This window comes from Patiria miniata, unplaced genomic scaffold, assembly GCF_015706575.1.
Source record: "Patiria miniata isolate m_02_andy unplaced genomic scaffold, ASM1570657v1 HiC_scaffold_29, whole genome shotgun sequence".
NCBI classification, from domain to species: Eukaryota; Metazoa; Echinodermata; class Asteroidea; order Valvatida; family Asterinidae; genus Patiria; species Patiria miniata.
In genome coordinates, this window is record NW_024037068.1 from 9,729,526 (window position 1) to 9,748,518 (window position 18,993).

Sequence of the window (18,993 nt, forward strand, 5' to 3'; positions counted from 1 at the left end):
AAACTAGATAATGGTATTATAAAGGGGAGATACATGGACATGTACAATGTAGCGGTTTGCATTTTATCTGTTTGTGGTCAGTGCGCTGTGGTCAACGGGCTGTGGTCAATTGCAGTGTAGTTTCTGTGGTCAGGGATCAGTGTTTGTGGTCAATGTTGACTTTGCATTATTTTTGAAAACCTTTGCATTTTTAAGCGTTCCTACCAGGAGCTGGAAACAGACTGAACAAAAATGGATTTCTTTATGTATTTAAATTCAGTCAAGTAAAAATTAAAGTCTGTCACGAGCCAACATCGCCCATTAGGCGGGCGCTTTTCTCCAGTTTCAGGAGCATTAAGCGACTGAGAATATTTCTACTCCCCCTGGATGGGATGCTAGTCCATTGCAGGTTACTCCCCAGCTAATGCCGGTACCCATTTATACTCCTGGGTGGAGAGAGGCAAGTGGGGGTGAAGTGGCTTGCCCAAGGACACAGCGTGTGACTAGCAGCTGGATTCGAACCCCTGACCCTCTGATTATGAGTCACGAACCCTAACCACTAGGCCACACTCCCCATATAAAATTCAGTAGGGAGGAAAAAAAAGACTAGAAATGTGCAACTTGAATACTTGTCATTTTTGAAGTTATTGGAAATATTTGGAATGATTTGAATTTGATAGACTTTTATTTATCTGTTAATTATTTTTTTATTTTTTTTTTTGGGGGGGGGGGGTGTATTCTGGACTTTTTCACAAGTACATGTACATGTACCCCATTAGATGCTTGAATGTCATTGCTGCTGTATTTCCGGCACCCATTTGAAGACATCAGGACTTGTCTTGTGCACATTCAAAGAAAAATACATACATAAAAATCATTGCACATGAAACCATTGTGCGCACGCATACCGGTACATGTACAGTCGAGTCTCGTTATAACAATTCGGACCTAGCCAAATTGTTTGTTTTATCAGAATTTTGTATTAAGAGGAACATCAGTCCCATTCATTGTGCACATAAATGCACAGTCGGGACCATGACTTTACATGTATGTTTGCTATAACCAGAATTTTGTATTAACAGAGTTTGTACTAACGAGAGTCGACTGTACATGAGTTGGCCACACAATGCCATCAAATTCCTACACAGAAGTCCAAAAGTACTGTAGTACTGTGGCGGAACTGGGTTGTTGTTGGAGTTGACCAGATTTTATCTCACAAAAATATTTATTAACCTCGAGCAAGGATGAGCGGTCACCCAGATGCAAGGGGGAATAATTATCGAACGGCGAACTAAGCCTAGAGGCTGTTCTTTGGTAGAAATATACCACCGCTCTGTGATTCAGTGATTACCTTAATGGAATTAGACTTTAGAGTAATATACTTAAAAACCTCAAAGGGACAAACGATTCCGAAGATGATTATTAATTGGTCTTATTTTTTAACCAGCACTTCAGCCATTATTTACACAGGCAATAGTTTTACACACAAATAGGCCTCAGTTATGATAAACCTCACTTACATGTATGATAAACCTCACGTGGTCAACTGCACCACATATGATAAACACAATGGACTTATACAATATAATCTTCACTGCCTTGATTGGTAATTCATAAATTATATAATAAGACAATTTACCCATTCCTACATGTATTAATTGGTCGAGAGCCTTTTCCATGTCTGGTTTTAAACAGTTGAAAAAGACCAGCTGGCTGATCTTTACCAGTGTCACATGATATTTTGACTCCTTTCAAATCCGGTGCCTTTTAGTTACCGTTTTATATTGGTTGAACGTTCACAATGCACACGTAAGCATGCGCAATACTACCGGTACCAGTGAAGCAGTATTTCAAAGACCTAATTTCACACAACACCGGCACAGCTGCATTCTGCGCGACATCGCGCATTACACGTGATGTGCACGCCAATCTCCATATAAGGAGTTGTTTACAACATGGACATTACCATAATGTAGCTACAGGGGTATTTATTACACAAGTTGTAAAATAAGGTACATATACACGTATGTACTTAGTGACTCAATACATGCATGTAAGCCTCACACAATTTAAGTTATTCCAATAGCACAGAATAACATGGGGTCGATTAACAAGGCGATTGTAATAACCCTCACGGGACCCTATGAACGCTACACCCGGGTCCAATAATCAGACCCAACCTTAAATAACCGACAACTGCCTCACCACAATCTACACGAAATCCTCGATAACATCTTAACTAACCGGCATTCGTAGATTTAAGAACTGCTACATGTACACTAACCGATCGCACCGGAGCACACACGAGGGCTCCTACCAATACAGGTACTTCGATCGCACCGAAGTCCTGCAGCCACAGTACAGCGCCAGACCCAGCACCAGAACTCAACACAAGTTCCCGCTGCTCTGAGGCTTGGCTTATTGCAGTTTGGCAACAGCACTCAGAACGAGTTCCTACGGCAACTAGGCTTCTACTACACGACTGCACCCGAACAAGCTCCTGCGGTATCGACGCCATCTTGCGAACAGACCAACACCATGCGGCAAGCGCCCAGACCTACATGTAGAGCAATGCGCGCTTCTGATTGGTCGCCGCGCGCTATGCATAGGTACGAGCATGAATTATTTATGACCAAGACTCCAGCACAAGTCTACGGTACATATAGACCCCTGTTTTGTTACGTTAAATGTTAATCAGATCTGCAGCAGTATGGCATGTACTATGTACCGTAGTACTTTTCCGTACGTTCAGTTTTAAATGTAAAAGACAAATTTTATAGGAGGAGATAAAACCAAAAAAATTTGTACATCCTAACTATCCTATCCTGATAGATACACTTTATACAAAATGTTGTTGGCTTTATTGTACTTCCCATTGTAAATTGTATAGGCCTACAAGTCATAAAATATAGTAAACTTTCATTACGTGACGTTGATACCGGTATAAACAATAACAAAGACACAAGCAACAAAAGAGATGCAATTGGTGCATTGAGGTGATACAATAGATCAGTTATAGATCTCCTTATGCGTCATAAATGCTTCCTCACTTCGCAAAAACTTCCTGATTACCCTTCATACATCCTGAATTGATGTATGACTACATGCATTTTCTTTATCGAACAGGAAACTGTTTAAAGGGAAACTACAACATTTGCAAACATCAAAAAATAATACAACCAAATCATTTTGAAATACCTTGCTGGACTGTTAGTGAATGAGAGTGTAAAGCATCCTGTAAAATCATGGCACCTGGTATACTGTCATTTTCAAGAAAAGTGGTATTTTTGTATCAATTTCCAACGCTGGTCGGCCGACCAACGTTGGAAAAAACTGGCTTTTTTTTCAAATACTGGCCCCAATTGACAATCGCACTTGTTTGCAATCGATTACACACCTATGAACGGGTACAAGCCAGCTAGACTGGTTCCCTGACCTTACAATTCCCCAATGTATGTTAACTGCTCTGTTTCTTCTTATATGGAGTCGGGGAACCAGACTACAGGAAAATGATTGTTTTTCTTGGTTTTTATAGCATTTTCGAAGCCAAAACCTCAAAAAAGTCAGTGTAACTATATTTGCTTTATATTTCCAACCCCCTAATTCCATCCATTTCTGAAAATAACAGCAAAAGCAAATGATGTTTATTCCCTTTAAATGTTGTACAATAATATGTATGTGTGTCTTCCTGCAGTTCTGTGACAGCATGTGGCAGTCGTTGCAGACCGTGGCCGTTGCCCTGGCATCTTACAGCGAGGGGTACCACAAACATGAAGGCACATTCTCCAGGGCAGCCGCCTCCATCTTCCATGGGTATGTGCATGCAAGGCCAGTCCAAAAAGATGTCTTGTTTATTGTCATGATAATGACAAATGTTTTGATAACTGCAGAAGAAAATTATGTGCTAATGGAATACATACAGAAAATTTTGGTATCTTTATAGAATTTGTTTGTCTTGGTGATGTGAATATTTTAACCCTATCCCCCTAGTAGTTCATTGGGACTACCCTGCTAAATCCAACAGAGTCCAACCGGACTTTCCTGCTCAATCCACTTTGCCTTATTTTCAGTTGTCTGCTGAATCCAACGGAGTCCAACTTGGCAATATTAAGCAGTTCAGTTGCCTGCTGAATCCAACATTTTGCATGAGGAATGTACACAAGGGGTTTACTGCTCAATCCAACAGGCTCCATCGGGTACATATGACATAGTTGGATCCTGTTGGATTCAGCAGGGTTTTAATTGAGTTTTGCTCTTTACCAACAGACAGGAATTTTGCTTGTACACAATTTGTTTGCGCAAATTAGAGTTCTGTGCTTAAATAGGGATTTACTGTAGCCTTTATGTGCTGCTGTGTACTGTAAGCACCGAATCGTTAGACCAAACAAAATAATCGTGTTGCTTCCGGTTAACCTACCTACCCTATTTTGACAGCCCCTACCCTAATTTTTTTGGGGGGGAGGGGGAATGAGGAAAATACCCCGAAAATCATCAATTACTACCTTTTACCCTTGACTACACGCAGACACCTCCATATGATCATACACAAAAAAATTGCCAAAAAAAATGTTTTCCCTACCTACATGTACCTACCCTGCTTTCAAATGCCATGTAATCGGCAGCAAAACTTTTTTGGGGGGCCTTAGTCATAGGCAGATTTGTATAATATTTTGTACACGTATGAAAAATCAGAGGCAGATCAAGGTTGATAAAAAGGCAGGAAGACAAATGAGATTTACAATGTAGGGTTGTAGCCGTACCTTTCTATTGTCTGCCTACATTTTTAAATCAAATTGAATCCCCCACTGCATGAACAGAGTGAGTCGAAAAAAAGGAAACCCAAATGTCGGGACCATTGTTTTAGTGAAGTTCTGCATGTAGCACTTTCAAAATCTAGGATATGAAAGCCCAATTCATAAGCTTTCTTTTAGTACAAGAATCATTCAAATCACTCATGTTTTTTTCAAGTTACGGAATTTCAAACACAACCACCATTTTAATGTTCTGTCTATGGATCACAAAAAAGGTGTGCGTTCTTTCAGCAAAACGAAAACAATTCACACACATCCCTATGTGATTTGTTTTCGTTTTTCTGAAAGAACACTTACCTTTTTTGTGATCCGTGGACAGAACCTTAAATCGTGGTTGTGTTGAAAATTCAAGATTTTGAAAGTGCTACATGCAGAACTTCACTAAAATAATAGTCCCAACATTTAGGTTTCGGTTTTTTTGCTCACCCTGTACATGTACAATGTAATTGACGAGCAGTTTGACCTGTTTTCCAGGAGCCGATACCTGACCAATCCAGAGGCCCGGGCCAAGCAGATTGTTAACGTCACCAACAAATCGGATATCAAGTTCTGCAAAGCATTCTGGTCCATCACTGAAGGCGATGTGATTGCGGTAAGAGAAAATCCGTAATTTTAGACAGTAAGTGTTGCAGGTACATGTATCACAGAGGACGTTCTTTGTTATTTCGATTTTAGTAAGGATCAGTGCACTAAAGGTTTGATCGGGGAATTGTCAGGTCAGGGTACCAGACTAGCTGGATTGCACCCGATTGTGTATCGGATTGCAAACAAACAAAATGTGGCCTGACTAAATTTGGTAAAATTGGGGGCAGTATTGAAAAAAAAGTCAGTTTTTTTCCAGCGATGGTCGGCTGACCATCGTTGGAAATTGATACAAAAACTCCACTTTTCTTGAAAATGACAGCACACCAGGTGCCATGATTTCACGGGATGCTTGAGACTATTATTCACTTACAGTCAAGTAAGGTATTTCATAATATTTTGGTAGTTTTATTTTTTGATGTTTGCAAATGTTGTATATTGCCTTTAACATCGGCTCTTTTTGCTGGACGTTGATGATGTAGTGATATCTAGTGTACAATCGTTATTACCCCTGATCGTCAGGCAAATCGCATTCCTGGAACATTTCCAATGCACTGACAGCTTCCATGCTTACATTTCAAATCTGAAGTCCATTTTAAATACATGGGAGGGGGGATATGTGGTACCGCATTTTCTCTGGAAACATTTCTTATGCAAAAAGCAGAAATTGAGGTAAAGCAACTTGCTCAAGAACACAAAAACACCACTACAGAGCAAGGGTCAACGTTCTTGTGGTTTTTTTTGCTTGCAGGAGATGTGCAACCTCATGGCTGGTAGCGTCGCCATCAACAAGCTGATCCAGATCCAGCCGCACACGTTTGAGTTGGACGGGGAAGACGGGGAACCGGTGACCATCGTACCGCCGTGTGCTCACACGGGACCAGGCAACGTGCAGATTCGGCTGCTGTCGTTTGTCGAACGAGACGGGCAGGTAAAGAAGAGTGATCAACAGCATGTGCATATTGCCAACAGTGCAAAAAATCTATCAAATCACATACTGGTACATGAACCAAAGCTGTGAATATTGGGCTTGTGTGACGTATGATGCTCACGCTAACTCAAGCCTTTGAAGCAACGTTTTCGAAAAAGAAAAGTGGGACTAGAATCAAGGTTAGTGTACTTAAACGGCTTCATTTTGGAGAACCAAAATTGTGTACCCTGACATTGCTTTGTGCAATAATTACATGAAACCAATTTTCAAGTCGTTGTTGTGTACACCAGGGGTGTGATTTTTCCGGATTTTTCCGGATTTCCGGATTTTTAATCTAACGTCTGCGAAATTTTTTTGCGGATTCCGGATTTTTAACGTTTTCTGTTTCCGTAATAATATCGCCCAAAAACTTCTGGCGAAATATAGGCTCTAATTTACGATAATGGATGGACTGGTGACAAGTCTAATGCAGTGCGGTCAAGAACCTAATAGACATTAATGCAGTATGCGCAGTGGAGTACTTGAGGACCAGACTAAAAATAATTTTCAATGGGTTTGCAGCACCTCGTGTTTGTATATCGCGTGTGGATGTGTGTGTGTGTATTGTGCATGTATTGTGCAGTGACGATCGTGTGCTAGCAATTCGCAAACACATTGGTGTCAATATTGCCGCGATTTTGTCAAGGAATTCAAGAGTATGGCTGGAAGAACTGGTAATAAAGTGTCACTGTGGATGGAAATCAGTTTGAGCTGCAGTAGTGCTTTGAAAAATAGCCACCACCAACACAAAATTTCAAAAATGTTTTGGAAGCCTAGCTGGGACTGGAGTTTAAAGTACTACTAAGATTAAACTTTTTCAGCACCGTTCATATTGTTTTGTGTGAATCGTTTCTCTCTGCAACATGCAAAAGTAATAACATCACACACAGAAAAAGCCTTTATGAATCAGTCACATATGGATTATATTATTTAATGACCAGACGTTTTTTCTTAATTTTTCCCCCATTTGTTTTCTTTACTGAAGCGACAAAATTTGCTAACATTACAGAAATTACAGTACATAAAATGTACATGCCCTAGGCCTATATATGGACATACGTGCATGCATATGTATACATGTACATCTATACAAGTACATGTACAATAATACATGTACATGTACATGTATATTACATGTCAACCGAAGTTCGTGGATTTTTCATTTTTGTCCAATCACACCCCTGGTACACTATTATATTCGACCTTTTATTGATCTTTCCAGGTATCCATACTTAGGAAATGCATTCACATTTTGTAAGAGACCCAAATTAGTCAGGTGGCTTAGATCTAATTTTCGTCAAGATCGTGACCGACTGGTCCAAAGCACCAAACTTGGCAGATAGATTCTTATAGACCTAGAGAAGATATTTAGAAGGGGTGACACCCAAAATTCTTTTGGGAAGGGTGCCTAATTTGCATAAATCGTTAATCCCTGCCGTGTAATATATTTATTCCCATATTTGGGTATATTTTTTTTTTTTTTTTTTTTTTAAAGTGTATTTTGGGGATTCTACTTACAAATCTTTACTTAAATCGCATTTTCCAAAGCATATAAGTGACTGAATAATTATGAGGACATAGTAACGATCCAAAATGGCTACTATTATGCCCTAAATTGCGCGCCTTTACCTTGTCCCCAGATATCATCAATTAGTCTTGCCAAACATCAGCATTGATGAACTTCAAATTCACCACGTAGCTTACTGGTACAGTTACCCTATTGAAACCTTATGCAAAATCATGTGAACAATGAGAACATTGTGTTATTAAGCCCAGAAAACAAAAACTGGGGAAAAAACGAGGTGTCCATAAATTGGGCTAACAAGTAAGGTGAAGGGTTGCCTAACATGGAAGACTGGAACAAGTTCAAGGAAATTCCCAAAATTATTGTTGAGAAAACGTTTTGGCGTAGACAAAATTATTGTAAACAACAATAATCTCTAATTTGGGGGGATTTTGTTGAACTTGTTCAAGTCCCCACGTTACCCTTCCCGTAGTAGCCCAATTTACGGACACCACATTTTCTCCCTTTTTTTGGTCTTTTGGGCCAAACATCAAGATGATATCAATTTTCACATGATTTCCCACTTATTTTTGTTAGGTTAACTATGTCAGTAAGTACCTTTGTGAATTTGAAGCTCATCAATACCCACGTTTGGCGAGAATAGTTGATGATATCTGAGGAAAAGGTAAATGCGCGTAACTTTAGGGTAAAATAGTAGCCATTTTGGTGATTTACTATGTCCTCTTAATTATTCAGTCACTTACATGCTTTACAAAATGTTATTGAAGTAAGAATATGCAAGTAGAATCACCAAAATACACTTTTCAAAAAAATAAAAAAAATAAAAATATACCCAAATATGGGGAAAATATATTACACGGCAGGGATTAACGATTTATGCAAATTAGGCACCCTTCCCAAAAGAATTTCACGTGTCACCCCTTCTAAATATCTTCTCTAGGTCTATAAAAATCTATCTGCCAAGTTTGGTGCTTTGGACCAGTCGGTCACGATTCCGACCATATGCCACCTGACTAAATGGCACCTTCTAGACAAAAGGCTTCCTTTAAAACCCTCCCTCTCTGGCTGGCAATTTCAACAAGGCCAGCCCAGCAGTCAAAATAAATCAAGTGACTGTTTTTAACAGTTGAGTGCTTCCTGCCTTCATGAAGCAGGATTGACTGGCTATGATTGTTATGAAACCTGATATACAAACGAACTTCGTATATCGCGGTCTAAAGGTACCTTAACGTGGGATGTTCTGCACAAACTATACCTTGTTCGAAAGCCTATGATGAGGCCAACAAGCTGGCAAAAGGACAGGTCTTGAAATTCAGTAGTTGTGGAGAAAATTAAAGATATAGTGCATCAATGCCAGTAGTAGCTGTGCTTTGACTGTAGGAGATTGATAAGCCAGCTGTGCCTACCAGTCGCCTGCTTTTGTCTGTTGATGGAATTTGACTGTCACAGTGCCTACAAGAAATACGATCTGACTGTTGGTGACTAGCCTGTGTATTAAGGCATGGCGGGGGAACAGGATTGAAATTTTGACTGTCTGTGACTGATCAAACAAAAGGAGGATTTTAATCATATTAAATTACTGGAGCGCTAACTCGTCATTCTTGCGCGCGGAGACGCTTTGAAGCCGTCCTGGGTGCAGACATTTTGAATTCATGTGTGTGTTTTAGAACATAATGGAATTAGATGGATTAAATTTGAAAGTGTACTCTACATGCAATGCGCAAGTACAAGGTACTCAAACAACTTAGGCGCGTCCTTACGAATTAAAAAAAAAGTTACGGTTAATCGTCTGCAGCGGATAAGCACACGCGCTGCGCTGTTTGCGTAGAGCAAAATGACATGCTCATTTGCTGATCGTGCGTTTCGGTTTTGGGCGTATCGGCTTCGATAATGCACCCGTATAGAATACAAACGCAGATATGCAAATAGCCGCACAAAAGCCGTACAAAATTTCGAGTTTTCCATAGGTTTGTGCACAAACATGGATGCGCCCAGCAGCCATCACTTTGTACATCGAGTCAACGCTCTAGTAATTAAATATAGCTCTATGGTTTTAATAGACCAGGATTTTTTCTTTTGTTTGTTTACAGAGCTGGTTGCACGACATCTCCCCTGAGAAGACTAACAAGGGAAAGGAGAAGGACCTACCGCCCAAGTCTGCAGCTCCCATGTCAAAGGGCATGCTCATACATATTCATGGCGGAGGCTTCGTTGCCCACACTTCCAAATCCCACGAGGTACATCAACACGATTTAACCCCACCCTGCATCAATAAATGTGATGCGATCAAGCTAAATGAGTCGGCCCTTAGGCCAAAAAAAAAAGTCTCTGGTTTCTGGTATGGAGCTTGCCCAAAAAGTGGTGCGGCGACGCGGCTTTTTTTTTACCTGTCTTTTTTGCTTCAAATGTCGGCTGATGACTGCAAATGGTGCCCGACTAAACTTAAAGCAAATATACGAGAGTCCAGAGAGGCCACATATAGCTTATTCTCGATCATAACCCCATCTAAAAACACGTTAAAATTGTGCAGCAGCAGGATTCCAGTCAAACCAGTGAGTTTGGCGGTTTTGAGACATCATCTTTTATTGAAAAAAAAACTTTTTCATTTTGCCGACGTGCATGGCTACGACGCGCGCGCATACCAGAAACCGGAGACTTTTTTTGGGGGGCCTCATCAAATTATTTTTACAATTATAAACAGAGCTATCTTTCAGTTTATATTTGGTGAAAACCCCATGTGAATACGACCTTCCGTTCAGAAGTTATGTGACTTAGAACACAGGCAGATCAGAAAGAAGAAAACAGAGAAATCAATCGGAGAAATCAACGATTCAAAATGGAAGTGTTTATTAAGCAACAGTAAACATGCTTTATTTTGGGTTATTTAATATTAACTCCTTAGCAAAAAGTCACATTTTAACTACTTTATCGTGAGGTTTTCTCGAAAAAAAAATTGGTTGACATGAAAGAGGACAAATGTAGCCTTACGATTTTACTAAAAAAGTCAATTTTGAAATTTCCAGCCCTACTGACTTATTTTTGGCTGTACAAATGTATTTTTAACATCATAATTGCCGACAAACGACTCATTTAACTTGATCGTATCACAAATGTCGAGCTGAGTACAGAAATAAGTGAGGCCATCTTGAATCAGTTTTTTGGGTCCACAATAGGGCCCAATGTATGCATATATTTGTATACCTTTTGGCCCACCAAGATGGCGCCCTAGTGACTTCAGCTTAGGAAGTCGATGCTCAATAGAAACAGATCAGTAAACCCTAGTGTAAGATTAAATCAACATGATTGACTGTCTATATACATTCCAGCAATCAAAATTAGAAGTCATTCTGAGGTGGAACCACACACACGTGTGTTCACCGTCGATCGTGGACGTTCTATTGTCCCTCTTTTGTCTGTACTCTAACTTTTTAGGAAGACTTCCATTGGTTTTATACACGACCCCAATCGCGGACGTATGCTGGGAATCATGGACGATATTGTTCTCTTTTGTTCTCTGGTATTTTTCGTCCATGGTTTGAAAAGGTGAACACGTATACGTCCGCGCACACGCTGCATGCTTTCTTAAAGACAAGCCACGTGCGCATTTTATGGTCAATGGAGCCCGGAGTGTGTGCATACTACCTGAGCGCTACTCGCCCGGTACCACCACGGAAAATGGCTGTCGCAGGTTTAGTCGGGTAGAGTGCAGGGTCCAAGGAAATTTTGGCAAAGTTCTTTCGGTTTTGCCAATTGAAATGTGGAATTATTATTGTATTTCTTTCTAGTGCATTTCTCACCATGTTAAAATTGTCAAACCTTCCCATTAAAGGTATAGTCCATCATTTGTAATTTGTGCACTTTGTTTGTTTGAAGCAACAAAAGTGCTCAAAATCTAAAGAAGGGTACTGAACAACTAACCTGATGAAGTTTCAGCTCAGCTTCAGCTGTATATTCCGAGAAAAACAGCATTCTAAGATCTCAATTTCAATTATAAGGTTGCCGAATCAAGTTTTAAATTAGGCCTGAATTCAGCCTCCGAGACACGTTCTCACTGAGCCGATTGCAGCTACTCGATGTTGCACACATATCCGACGAATTGTAGCAACCGAACATGCGTCGAGTCAACACTTGTGCACGCTTCGCCAAATAAAAACAGTCTTAAGACGCACCGTTGGCAAAGGCCTTCTTTCGTTGATTTTTTTTAAAATGACAGCATGCCAGAAAGAATAATTTCACAGGGAGTTTAGTCCCCTTACTAGCTTTCAACCAAATATGTTTTTCAACAATAATTACGTCAGTTACTTTTTGGATAGCTGCAAATGATGGACTGTAGCTTTAAAGGGAATATACAACATTAAATGTTGTACATTAAAAGCAAATTTTGCTTTTGCTGTAATTTCAGAAATGGATGATTTTGTGGGGTTAATATGTTGGTGTAGCATGGTGTTGTAAATGTACATCCGATACAGTATTTGACAATTTCTTTGCAATTGTCTTCCTTTACTCTGCAGATAAAGACTTTTCAACAAATTCTTCTTTTGTAATTCTATGTATTAAATTTAATCTGTGACCCACAGATCTACCTGAGGTCCTGGGCAAGGGATCTGGGAGTTCCAATCGTTTCCATCGACTACTCCCTCGCCCCCGAGCAGCCCTTCCCAAGAGCGTTTGAGGAGTGCTTCTTCGCCTACGCCTGGGCCATCAAGAATGCTGAATTTCTGGGCAAGTTTAAGATAAAGATTGGAAACTATTTTCCTTGATTTTGAATGATGCTTAGAAGGTTTGCAGTCACACAAAATGTTTTGGGTTTTTTTTCAAAGTTTAATAGTTGTGTACGGTTCAGAGAACTATATCACTTCTCATTAGCAGTCCTTCTGATTTGAGGCGTGCGATCACACCCCCACGCCATCGCACACCTAAAAGCTTCCCGAGAAGTGTGAATAATTGCACGCCTGAATTTCCCTGGACCACAGATCACACACCTAGAAAACCACACACCTAGAAAAAAACACACTCCTAGAAAAATCCAGGTGTGCCTTTTTCCACACGCCTGTGATTTTCAAATCAGAAGGACTGCATTAGCACAGAGCTTTTATTATAACACCTCACCCACAGATTCTGGGTCTTGATTGGCCGAAGGGAGTCACATGGCAATCGCTATTTTTGCTATCTTGCTGCGCACGGCAAAAAGTACTATACCCGTAGTAACCAAAGTACTATACGATGAGAACTGGTATTGTGTGCAAATGCGTATACGGGTATGTGTGTGCGTGTTGCGCTTATTGGTCTCAAGCGCTAGCGCTACAGCTGGGTTCAAACATTTCGGGAATGGGTAGTTTGGAAAAGTGCAAGTAAAGTTTCAACCAATTTCGTATTCAAATCGAAGTACATTTTAAGGGCTCGCTCAATGACGGCCATCTCTGTAGGAGAACTGCAACTGCGTATTTTACGCAATCAAGCACGCATTGCGCAGTGTTGAAAATGTTCCAAACACGCGCGCTTGTTGCTCGAAATGTGTTCGAAATACGACGCAGCGGATGTGCGTTATGCAAGTTGACGCTCAAAATGCCGATGCATGTGGCAGGACTGTAGGAAATGACGTCATTTGAATGAGACCTATTGTAAAATTAATCAGCTATCATGTAAAAATAAAGGAGAATCTGTGGGAGAGATGTTATAAAACAAATATTGACCTCATTACCTCGTGGTGTAGTAAAACTAGCCTCCCTTGGTGATCCATGGTGCATTCTATTTTCCCTCGGCGAACGCTTCGTGGATCACCTCGGGAGGCTAGTTTTACTACACCACTCGAAGCAGTCAATATTTGTATATTGAGTCAGAAGCTGTCTCATCACAAGTCGGTTACATGTACAATGAATGTGGTCCTTGGAGGGGCGACCACTCCCTCAATCCAGCAGAAGCCTCCAGCAATCTCTGTCAAATATTACATGGAGGCAGTTGAACTTGGCTTAAAGGGAATATACAACATTTGCAAACATCGAAAAATAAAACCACCAAGTTTTCACGAAATACCTTACTAGGATGTTGGTAAATGACAGTCTAAAGCATCCTGTAAAATGATGGCACCTGGTGTGAAGTCGTTTTCAAGAAAATGATATTTTTGCATACATTTCCAACAATGGTCGGCCGACCACCGTTGGAAAAACCTAACTATTTTTCAACTACTGCTCCAAATTTACAATTTTTTTTTTTCAGTCCAAATATTGTTTGCTATTGGTTACATGTTCATGAACGGGTGCAGGCCAGCTACAACTGGTTCCCTTACCTTACAATTTTCCGGCATCTATAAATTGATCCATTTCATCTTTAGTGGAGTCAGGGAACCAGACTACTTGAACTTTTTTGTTTTTCTTGGTTTTTCCAGCATTTTCGAACACAAAACTTCAAACATGTCAGTGTAACAATATTTGATCTATTATATACTAACCCCTCACATAGTTCATTTCTGAAAATAACAGCAAAAGCCAATGATGTACATTCCCTTTAAACTCACACAATGTGAATGTATAAATACTTGCAAATTTGCAAGTGACATTAGATGTTGACATTGGATGTTAATTTCATGCCTGCCATTTTTTGTAGCGGTCTACAGAGAGCACTTCATTGATCATATATAATTTTTTTTTTTACAGGGTCAACCGGTGAGCATATATGCCTGGCAGGAGACAGCGCAGGTGGCAATCTGAGTATTGCCGTTGCGATGAGAGCGGCGTCGTACGGCATACGCGCCCCTGACGGAGTCGTCCCGCTGTACACCCCATTCAACGTCCACTACCAGCCGTCGCCGTCCCGGATGCTCAGCCTGCTGGACCCCTTGCTGCCCATCGGCATCCTGATCCGATGCCTCGCGGCCTACGCCGGCCTGGAGGAGGAGTTCATCTCGGAGGAGATGGCCAACGCGATCATCGAGAAGGCCAATGACAAGTTTCACGTCGCCACGTCGCGCAAGTCGTCCCGGGGAAGCAGCGTGAGAAGCACGGACTCGACGGGCAGCCAGGAGGTATCCCAGGATGCTCAACAGTCTGAGATTAAAGAGGAGAAACCGAAGGAGGCGGTGGACTTGGATAACAACGTCCAGACGAGGAGCGAAGAAGACGATGATTCCTTTCTCAGGACGTTGGAAATGACCGACGCGTGGTCGCCGGATGTGGACGCCACGGAACTGAAGTTACCGTACACAGGGTCGGAGGTGTCCATGTCCAAAATGGAGCAGAATGGCGCGGCGACGTCCAACGGGGATGTCGTCCACTGCAAACGATCTGACGAACCGGAGACGATCGCCGTTGTCGATCCCAGCATGCCCCCTGGTTCCCCTTCCTTAAGGTCAAAGGTTATTCGTAAACCGACAGATTCCGGAAGCGGAGATCAAAAGCCAGCCTCAAACGACGTCACTCCTGCTCTGAAGAGAGAAAGCTTGACCCTTGACCTCGGGGAGGAGGAGCCAGTCGTCAAGATCGGGCCGGAGACGCCGTCGGCCTACGTGACTTCACCAATCAGAAAGCTGCGTGAGGTGCCGATCATGAGCAACTCCTACATGTCTCCGTTGTTTGCCACAGACGAACTCTTGAAAGGCCTACCTCCAGTTCACATCATTGTAAGTTTGAGACACGGCAAGATCTACCTAATAAGGCATAAAATAAGCTTCTCATCTCATACCAATATCAGTTTTGATGAGTGCTCAAATATTTCCTTAGTTTTGTGTCAAGAATACCAACTCACCTCTTTACTGATACTGGACCAGCTGCTACATGCTGATTGGCATGGGGAATTGTGCCTTTGATGATACAAGCATGGCATTTGGCACACAGTCAGAGCATGTCTTAAGAAAGATATTTAGCTATAGGGCCATCGCAGACTTGTCCTTCGATAAAAATATAGGTAGAATTTCAAGCAATTTTTAAAATTTTCAAAATGGCTGCCATTGCTTGTTCTAACTATTCAAAGGACAAATCTGCGGTGGCCCTATAGCCAAATATCTTTCTCATGACATTTTTCCAAAAGATCTGGCGGGAAAGTTAAACAAATTTAGCTGATTCGCCTGGCCATCCAGTTAAAAAAAAAGAGAAAACCCTGATTTAATGGATGATGTATTAACACAATCTGGCTGTTTTTATACCCACGCACGGCTGACAGGTTAAAACGTCAAGCCTCGACTCGCATCCAGATGACGTCTAAACACGCTAATCCCCCATTTGTTTTGTACACACACAAAGTCCGATAAGTCTGTGGTGGCAGACCTTGTGTTGAACTTGAACAAGGCCGCTGTGCACGGTCTGTTGTTCTACAATTTACGCTCCGTGGGCACACCCCAGAGTGTTGAAAAATATGAGGTTGCGGTAAGAAATATCGTTCAAATACTGTTGAAATGACTCTTGCGAATCAGAAATTTGTGGCGTTTGGCTGTGCAATGTACGTGTTATATCAAAAGTTGGCTGCTATATTTGGCTTTTTTCGAAAATCGAAATTTTTGGCAAAAATAATCCTCAGAGATGCCACTTTTCCGCTTTTTATAAAAAATGTCACAAAATTCCATTTTTTCCGGCTGTCGAATTAACCAGAAAAAGAGAAGAAAAACTGTGGAAATGCGTTGATTTTTACCTCGATTTAGTTCATTTAGGCGCACGCATGGCACAACGTTGTTCGTTGAAGTAGTCTTAAAAACAGTCTTTGTGTATGTTGTTGCCGAGCCTGCATGCGAAACAAGCGACCAACGTACTTGCCCGCATTATACAAAGGCGCCTCGCGCGTGCTGCACTGCGTGCGGGCATGTTGTGTGCTAAGCACACGTAGCATTCAGCCTGGAAATCAAGTCTATCATTTCAGCTATCGGTGGTTTCCGATCGCAGTGATATATTTTATGTGAATACAAAAAATGCGGGTACCAACCATGTTTTCGTTGAGCGCATCGCGTAGTGCAAGGATCATGTACACTGACAGCAGTGTTGTGGAATCGTGCATGTTTCGTGTCTAATATTACGTTGGAAATTCGGGTAGGCAGAATAAATATTAGGAATATGGAAAAAGTCAAAGTGATTGAACGAACCGACAGCTTTAAAGGCCATAGAAGCAAAATCAAAAAATAAACAGAACTTGGCTTGGCTACAAGATAAAGATGACAACGGGGACTTTGTGTCCCCATTTTTTTCAAGCAGACCCAGTTCCGTTTTTTTTTCAAGCAGACCCTGTGGCATCTCTGAATATACGCTCCATGGGCACACCCCGGAGTGTTGAAAAATATAAGGCTGCGGTAAAAAATATCGTACAAATACTGTTAAAATTACTCTTGCGAATCAGAAATTTGTGGCGTTTGGCTGTGCAATGTGTATCAAAAGTTGGCTGCTATATTTGGCAATCGAAATCGAAATTTCTGGCAAAAATAATCCTAGCGCTAAGGCCAAAAAAAAAAATTAGTCGGTCTCTGGTCAGCGCGCGAGTCGATTTTAAGCATGCGCGTCGATCTTTTTTTTTCCAAAATGTTCCGCGGTAGCTCCAACAGCGCCCTCTATTTCCGCACCTCCTCAATTTTTTTTACCAAAGAGCACCAAGGAATGGGAAACTGCACCAAGGCAAATGATCGAAACCACCAAGGCAAATTATGGAGGCCACCAATGTACATGAGGACACCAAAAAAGCAAAATAGTACCCACCTTGTCTGTACAATCCAAGCTGAAGAAAAAAAAAAAAAAAGCCGCGTGGCCGCGTCAATTCCGGAACTTTGGTCTGACCAGAGACCGAATATTTTTTTTTTGGCCTAAGTGGTTAAATTTTTTCTCGCAGGGGTTGCACTTACAGTCTGCTAGCTGCACATTTAAATGTCCCCCAATTTGTACTTTCCCCCCAGGGTTGCACCTTTGACCCCCTCCTGGACGACTCCATCATGTTCGCCCGTCGTCTGCGCTCCTTAAACTGCCCGGTCCACCTGGAGATCATCGATAAACTCCCCCACGGGTTCCTCCTGTTCTCCCCCGTCGGTAAGGAGTGCAAAGCGGCCTCCATGGTCTGCGTCAAGCACATCATGAAGGTATTGTACGGCTTCGACATCCAGGAGGAGGAAGAAGAGTTTTCAGAGCTCGACTCTGAAATGTATTAATTTAAGTTTTTGGGTTTATTTTAGTTTTCAAGGTAAATAAAAGATAAACATGCGTTCTTTCAGCAAAACGAAATCAATTCACAAACACATCCTTATGTGATTTGTTTTCGTTTTAGTGAAAGAACCTTACCTTCTTGCGATCCGTGGACAGAACCTTAAAACGGTGGTTGTGTTTATAAACTCCGTAACTGAAAAAGTACATGAGTGATTTGAATGATTCTTGTACTAAAAGAAAGCTTATGAATTGGGCTTTCATATCCTAGATTTTTAAAATGCTACATGCAGAACTTCAGTAAAACAATGGTTCCGACATTTGGGTTTCGGTTTTTTTTACTCGCCCTTTATTTGATTGTAGATGTACGGCAGAAAGTGCACTTGGCAAAATATTCTTATCTAAATGTGCACAAACTGAAATTGTTATATTGTGTCTTGCATACTGTAATTTCATAGGTCTAGAATGACCACGTGTCCAGTCTTTAAAATGAATACGTCACATACACTTTGGTGCATTTGAGTACCTCATATACACCGAATTGCATTGCGCGCCGTGAAGGGTGCGTGTGGAGGGCCCGCGCACCTCACAACGGAGAACTGCAACCTCTCAATCTCGTGTCTGGCAGGAAAGCTCACAGTAATCAAAAGGTTACACTGCAGTGATTCAATTTATTTCTTGAATAGTGTGTTATAAACCTTCATCTTTTAGACATATTGTTAACCCCTTAAGGACGGGGTGTAATAGGGACATTCCTCCACACATAGAGCAAGTGGCCCGCATGACTGCACAGCCTTTGTGTGGTAGCGGGACTGCACAAAAGCAGCAGCTGTGGAACTACCCACTAGCCGTGTGCCACGGCATACCACAGCTGGCAACTGCATTCCAATGAGGATTAGCGGCCGCGGCCATGACCCCTTCCCGTCCTTAAGGGGTTAAATATCTTTGGATGGACGCCTATAGGCATGCACAGAGTGAACGTACTGCTGCACTATGCTCTCATACCAGAAAGCTAGCTTGGGA

General features: G+C 41.5%; 1 protein-coding gene across 1 annotated transcript in view; it reads left to right on the forward strand.

Moving 5' to 3' along the window:
- The window catches only part of LOC119736001 (hormone-sensitive lipase-like), a 28,156-nt gene extending 9,446 nt beyond the window's left edge, over positions 1–18,710 (forward strand). Inside the window, exons 3-9 of the mRNA XM_038209987.1 lie at positions 3,674–3,792; positions 5,265–5,382; positions 6,124–6,303; positions 9,958–10,104; positions 12,445–12,589; positions 14,521–15,482; positions 17,730–18,710. Of these exons, the coding sequence (XP_038065915.1) occupies positions 3,674–3,792; positions 5,265–5,382; positions 6,124–6,303; positions 9,958–10,104; positions 12,445–12,589; positions 14,521–15,482; positions 17,730–17,978 (1,920 nt within the window). The 3' untranslated portion in view covers positions 17,979–18,710. The remainder of the gene's footprint in view (positions 1–3,673; positions 3,793–5,264; positions 5,383–6,123; positions 6,304–9,957; positions 10,105–12,444; positions 12,590–14,520; positions 15,483–17,729) is intronic.
- Positions 18,711–18,993: the final 283 nt, after the last annotated feature.